The sequence below is a fragment of the Engraulis encrasicolus genome, chromosome 22 (genome assembly GCF_034702125.1).
Source record: "Engraulis encrasicolus isolate BLACKSEA-1 chromosome 22, IST_EnEncr_1.0, whole genome shotgun sequence".
Classification (NCBI taxonomy): domain Eukaryota; kingdom Metazoa; phylum Chordata; class Actinopteri; order Clupeiformes; family Engraulidae; genus Engraulis; species Engraulis encrasicolus.
Genome location: NC_085878.1, coordinates 47,747,488 through 47,754,987, shown reverse-complemented (window position 1 = coordinate 47,754,987; position 7,500 = coordinate 47,747,488). Strand labels below are relative to the sequence as shown.

The following is a 7,500-nucleotide window of genomic DNA, read 5'->3' as shown; positions in this document are numbered from 1 at the left end:
TGCAACGTCACAATACTGTATTGCAATGTAGGAAGGCAGTATCGTGATAAGCCTTTTCAACGTTATGTTACTCTTCAGTACAGAAAACAACTACATGATATCATGTGATTGTGCTTACAAGCTTAATATCATCATCATTATTATTTTTAGACTTTTTAAAAACAAAATCGCAAGGTGTATTTAACCGTTGGTCATGGAGGGCTTCGACGATCGTGATACGAAACGAATTGTGAGTTGAGGGGATTTTAGGCCTACTGTAGCCTTCCATGCCTATTATCTTTTAGGGCCTTGCTACTTTTCCACATTCTACGTCTTTGGTGCAGGCTGCCGCCTTTTGGACAAAGTCTAGGGAAAGAGAACATATCCTCCCGTCGGAGATGGGGGTGGGTGTAGCCTGCCCCCTTTACAGACAGGAACCCACTGATGATTGTGGCTGGAGGGGTGGAGGTAGCTGCGACGATAAGCTGATGTTGCAAGGAAAGCTGTTGCAGAAAGGAGAAGTGATTGGTTAGATGAATCATAGGGCCTTTACCATTACTCTCTACCCCTATCCCTACGCCTTCCCCATGCCCCTCGTGCTTTCCAACAAAGCTGTAAGGTGTAGGGCTTGAAACGCAACCGCTACGAATTGGGATACCCCTTCAACAATCAAGGAATGACACTCACAGCTGTCACTAATTTCATGCATTAGGTTGACGTTAATAGTGATTTTTTTTCATGTGCGTTTCACGGAGAAAAGGACCATTACACATTAGGACAATGTTAAACTTAGTACAATGGAACAATTATTACCACTTCAAAACCGTCAATTGCGGCGAAAATACTTAAACTTGTGTGCTGTTGTGGGTGCCACGGCTTGACGCCACGGCTTGCCGCCAATTTTTAAATGAATTCACAATGCATTCAGGGAAACCTGTCGAAGCCCTCCGTGGGGGAGTCTGGTGTCGGAAAATCTCCGCGCGGAGGGGTGGAAAGCCCTTTGCCGCACCCCTACCCATCTGTCTGAACGTGAATCGGGATGCCACTACGCCTACACGTGGACGCGCAAAACGGAGGCAAAGGGGAACGGCATAGGGCTAAGGGGTGTAATGGGATTCGAACATAGAGTCATGTTGGCTAAAATAAAAATCGACTCTTGCTTGGTAGAAGTTCCTTCTTCTGTGAACCAATTTTCTACTTCTGTGAACCAATGTTTCTTCTTTGACTTGTTCCTTCTCTTCCTCTTCCTCTTCCTCTTCCTCTCCCCTGCTGAGAGGAAGTCCCAGGGCCTGTCTAATCTTCACTGTCCTTTTAAATGAAGCCACTTAAAACCCATTTTTTTAAATTATTTTTTTAAATTCAGCCACGTGGTGCTTTCACCATCCTCCACCTTTGTGATCAATGTTTCTTCTTTCACTTGCTCCCGCTCTTCCTCCTCCTCTTTCACTTCCTCTTCCTCCTCCTCCTCTTCTTTTTCCTTTTCCTCCTCTTCTCCCTCCTCTTCTTCCTCCTCCCCTCCTCCCCCTGCAGAGCGCAAGTCGCGGGGCCTGTTCCACCAGATCACCAAGACGCACGGCACGGTGATCGGCATCTCCACGGGCGTGGTGCTGGTGCTGCTGATCATCTCCATCTTTGTGCAGATGAAGCAGCCGCGCAAGAAGGTGGTGGCGCGCCGGCCGGCCGTCTTCAGCAAGGCCGGCGGGCTGCAGGAGGTCTTCGACCCGCCGCACTACGAGTTCTTCAGCCTGCGCGACAAGGAGCTCTCCTCCGACCTGGCCGAGCTGTCGGACGAGCTGGAGAGCTACCACAAGCTGCGGCGCTCCTCCACCATCTCGCGCTGCGTGCACGAGCACCACTGCGGCGCCCAGCAGCACGCCCCTGGGGGTGCCGGCGGCCCCGGTGCCGGCGGCGCCGGACCCGGACCCGGGCCGCACCCGCACCACGCCTCCTCCTCCACCTCCGCCATGGCCGTGTCCTCCTCCTCGGCCGCGCCCTCCGCCAGCTCCTCCACTGCCGGCAGCATGAAGCAGAGCCGCACCACCCTCAGCTCCATGGAGCTCAGCTACCACAACGACTTCTCCAAGCCGCCGCCGCCCATGAAGACCTTCAACAGCTGCTCCAGCGGCAGCATGGCCGGCAGCATGGCCGGCAGCATGGGCACCTACAAGAAGAGCTGCTACGGCTACGCCAAACAGACTCACGACTGCGCCGCCGCCTCCGCCGCCGCCGTGGCCGAGCAGGTGATCGAGGACCGTGTGATGGAGGAGATCCCGTGTGAGATCTATGTGCGCGGCGGCAGCGTGGCGGGCACCGCCGGCAGCATCGGCAGCGGCTGCGGAACGCTCAGCATCCGCAACCACGGCAGCGTGCACGGTAGTGTGCACGGCAGCGTGCACGGCAGCGTGCATGGCAGCGTGCACGGCAGTGTGCATGGAAGTGTGCATGGAAGCGTGCGCAACAGTGCCAGCGTGGTGGACCCCGGCCAGCGCTCCATGTCCATGGACTTTTAGAAAGGAAATGAATAGAGGGAAAGAGTGGGAATGGGGATAGAGAGAGAGAGAGAGAGAGAGAGAGAGAGAGAGAGAGAGAAAGAATAATGAAGAAACAATAATTCATCATACACACCAAACAAAGAGGGGCCAACACGTTAAGGAAGGACAATGAGAGCAGATGACAAATAGGAAAATAACAAGAAAGATTGGGAGAGAAAAAGAGAGTGAAAAATGAAATGAAAAGACTACTACCACTACTACCATAACATGAAGTGTGGAGAAGAAAACAAACCAATGAGTGAAAAGCGGTTAAGGACTTAGCTCCTGAGAAGAACCATCCCAGCAGCTGCAGGCCTGGACCTGTTGTACCTAAGCTCTCATTCACCGCCATTGTGTTCACCTGTAGTGGGGTCATTAGGCAGGTGCTAGTGCCTGCTTGTAACATCTTAAGGTCTCAGTATCGGCTGACCCTAGAACAGTTTTTTGGGCCAGAGCCCAACCCCACCAACACACTTGGCTGCCACCTGAGAACTGTTTTTATTTGGATGTTATTAATTATTATTATTGTTTTGTTTTTGTTTCTTTTAAAGCAAAATATTTGTGGTGCTTCAAAGCCCTGGAATTCTCTCAGACACAAAAGACTGACCCAGGGAAGGAAAGATATGGCCATATTCAATCCTTTTATTTCCCCTCCACTTTTCTTTTCTGCGTCATTTACAAAGATATTGTTTTTTTATCCTAGCTGTGTGTATTTTTTTTTTTAAAGAAAGGTGATTAGCATTTTATTGTACTCAAGTGATTGGTTTTCCTTACTGCTTGTTGAGGAAACCGGACAAGCTTCAGTGGAGATGATGATGATGACATGGCTATTTGTCATGCCACGGCTACAAAACACCCTTCTTTCACACTCTCCCACCCGGCGTACAGACACACTATCACTGGCACAATGCACACATGCACCTTTACACACACACACACGCACACACAAACACATACACACACACACACACACACACACACACACACACACACACACACACACACACACACACACACACACACACACACACACACACACACACACACACAATAACGCGTTTACACATTTACACTATCACAAGCACATAGAGACACCCTCTTATTCTCACATGTACACAAACTACACATAAGGATGGGAAAAGTCTTCACTATTGCAGACAGGACTGAAGAAGAGGGGATTCCACTGGACTATGTGGGGTTCTCTTGCTGACAGTGCGCTTTGTTTCTGTGTGTGTGTGTGTGTGTGTGTGTGTGTGTGTGTGTGTGTGTGTGTGTGTGTGTGTGTGTGTGTGTGTGTGTGTGTGTGTGTGTCATTTTGTTCCCTAGCTGTATGGAGTTGTGCCAGTTGGGTGTGTTTGCACATGTCTGTGTGTGCTTGGGTGCGTGTGTGTGCGTGTGTGTTTGTCTGTGCCTGCCCACCATGTGTCAGTGTGCCAGAGTCAACAGTAAGTCTGAAGTTTCAAGAATCAACAAGCATGCACGCGCACACGCACACGCACACACACACACACACACACACACACACACACACACACACACACACACACACACACACACACACACACACACACACACACACACACACACAGGGACACCACCATGCTTTGCACTCCATACGACTGTTCAGAAATGTCTCGACTCTGACACCTCGCCTCAATGTACCACGAAAACACACACACAAACAAACACACACATACACAAACAAACGCACAGACACACACACACACACACACACACACACACACACACACACACACACACACACACACACACACACACACACACACACACACACACACACACACACACACACACACACACAACTAAGTCCGCATGGGAATTGATTGCTGATGAGGCTTGTCACAAATTGATTCTTTTTTTTGTTAGACGGGATAAAGTTATTATTATGATGATGGTCTTTTGATGGTACCGTATATATGAAAAATACTAAAAGAAACAAAAAGATGAAATGGAGTATATTTTCTAATCCATGTGCATTGTATAATAAATAATATATTGCGCTTCAATTTCTGTCATAACATGAAGAAATTGTTCAAATGTATTAATGTAAGAACTGTCTGATTCTATGTTTTAATAAAGGTACATCACATTAACAGAAGTGGCATTACATGTGTGTCTAAATTTTTAATCATTTCATAGTCAGACACATCAATCGCCTTTTTTCCAAAACATTGAATGATTCTGATTCTGATCAAGAAGATTTATTTTGATCTCTTCAAATAGACTGCATTGCATTTGATTTTATGGCTCTTACATGCAGCATTACACTCTTCAGAGGCAATGAGCTGCTTCATCTAATGTTCCACTGAAGTTATGAATTGACTTATAGGCCTACGTGGCATTAGTAACCCTACCCCTCTTTTCCTGTCTTCTTATTCTGTCACTGAGATTTAGAATTGAGTTTAAAACTCTTCCGATGGTTTATTACCAAACCATTTATACTAAATGGCTTAGGCCATAATTATATTGTCAATATGCTTGAGCAATATCATCCTAATAGATGTCTTAGGTCTTCAGAATCTCCTCAACTGGTTGTGCTCAAGGTCAAATCTAGACTGGGTGAAATGGCATATAGTCATTATGCTGCAAAATGCTGGAACCAACTTCCTGTCCATATAAGAGCGGGCCCCAGCAGTATCTTGTTTTAAAAAGAAATTAAAAGCAGCTTTATTCTCATCTGCCTTTGGTGATAGGTAATTAAGTATCTATCTATAACACAAAATAGTTTCTTTTTCTTCTCTTTTCTTTAATCTTTAGCACACTGAATGACAATTTTGTATGATAATGTACTACATACGTACATCATTTTGATTGATTGATTTATTGATTGTCATGCTATCACACATTACAAAAAGCGATTCATTACTGTAACGCATCAGTTTTTGCTGTAACACAGTAATGTACGGAATCGTGGTAATAGATAGCGTAATATTTACCGCAAGTTATAACAACCCTGGATTTTACTGATGGAGCTCAGTGTGGTGGGTCAGAAAGAAGCTGCCCCTGAATCTGCTGGTCTTAAAGGACCGGTTCAGTCCATTTCTATGCTGTTGTATTGCTACCCTTGACTTGTCAGTACCCGGTGATGCTGCATTTTTCGGCTCAGCCCTTTCCAAGATATGAGCTATTCTAATGGGGGCAGCATTTGTTTACATTTAAAAAAATGAACATAGGCCTACTACAAATATTTTCCCAAAAGGTACCTCTGCTAGTTGTCTGCTGATGTTGTATAACCTTTTGGATGTTTTTGGGAATAAATAAAAATGCTTTTTTGAAATGTAAACAAAGCGCTGCCCCCATTACAATGACCAGGATCTCGGAAAAGGCTGAAGAAGAAAAAAAAACTCAGGTACTGGCAAGTCCAGTGTAGTGTGAGCTTTACAACTGCACGTTGAAATTGACTGAAGTTATCCTTTAAGTCGGCATGGTCCCGAAACACCTCAATGGAATGTCAAACAGTCATGAGCTTGAGTTACACTGTAGATGACCATATTTACAGTAACTAAAGAAATGCAAAAGTAATGTAATCTCGTACATTTTAAAGACAGTAATATTGTAATGCAACAGACTTGACATGACAGTAAGTTTTTGAGTAACTTGTCAAACATTGTCAAATGCATACAAACACCTACGTAGGTACAGTAGACTTGTAATCAAGACTGCCAGAACCGAAAGATCGAGACCAAGACAGAGTGGTTGAAGATCAAGACACAGTCATCACCTAGTGCAAGTGCAAGTGCACCTAGTGCATCTCCTAGTCCAAGGCAGACAAATCAGACTCAGACTAAATTGCTTGTAATGAAGGGGATTGGCAAGCCTGTGTGACTGATGCTTTATGCATTCATTTACTGATGAAAGAAGTGCCGGGCTGAATCAGATTAAAATACAAAGGGCAGCAAAAACATGATGTGGACATTATACACCCTTAAACATGGTCACATACACACACACACACACACACACACACACACACACACACACACACACACACACACACACACACACACACACACACACACACACACACACACACACACACACACACACACACACACACACACACACACACACACACACAGCAAGGGTTGGGAAATGATCTAGGCCAGACTCGAACCTGGGTCCCCCATGCATTGGGCAATATTGTCCCATTGCTCATATAGGTAAGGTGACTTGGCGCAGTGTGCCACAGTATCCCCAGGTTTAGCGTATAGATGAATAGGCCTACAACCAAACAAAATAATATAGTAAACAGAATAAGTTAATGTAACTTAATGCGTCCTTGTTGTAAGTACAAACTGTCTCCCATAAATGTTTGTTAATCCTTTTTTTGAATATGGATGACATGGATAAAGGCACTGCCAGGAATAGTAAATCAATGTCCCAAATTCTCTCTGCTACGGCTGAGAGGTCACATGCTGTAGCCTAAATTGAATCCATTTTCATCAAGGAGGAAATGTCGAATGATTGCGAGGAGCCCTCCAGGCTTGGCTTCGGTCACAAAGTCTAAAACGGCCTGTCATCTGGACTGATTTCCGATGTCAAGCTACATAGTACACACAGGCTAAGCAGAAAGGTGAAAATAGTAGTAGTCCAACAGTAGTAGTAGTGGTAGGAGTAGTGGTAGTGTTCTATAACAGCTGTGGTGCTCAGGGCATGAAAATACATTGCCAGCCACTAGGGTAGAGTGATGGAATTGTTGTGGTATAGCCGTGTATGTGTATGGGTTTTATAGAAGCATCCCTTCGCTCCACAATATCCTTCCTGCACTACCTCTGCAAAAGGGAACACTGAAGGACTGAACTGGGGAATTACCAGAATGCTAACACAGATGCCTCTTTAATATCCCATGCTGCAGACAAGAATAATGCTTTGGTCCTGTGTGTCTTCATGAGTGTCCAACCCTATAGCAACCAAGGCAGGGGGCACGGTTAAGGACACTGTGATATGATGCATAGTTGGGTCCCTATTA

At 45.7% G+C, this 7,500-nt stretch overlaps 1 protein-coding gene across 1 annotated transcript in view; it reads left to right on the top strand.

The window, feature by feature from the left end:
* The window catches only part of LOC134438419 (neuropilin and tolloid-like protein 2), a 35,155-nt gene extending 32,666 nt beyond the window's left edge, over positions 1 to 2,489 (top strand). The window contains exons 9-11 of the mRNA XM_063187982.1: positions 1,510 to 1,846; positions 1,982 to 2,359; positions 2,441 to 2,489. Coding sequence (XP_063044052.1) covers positions 1,510 to 1,846; positions 1,982 to 2,359; positions 2,441 to 2,489 — 764 coding nt within the window. The remainder of the gene's footprint in view (positions 1 to 1,509; positions 1,847 to 1,981; positions 2,360 to 2,440) is intronic.
* Positions 2,490 to 7,500: the final 5,011 nt, after the last annotated feature.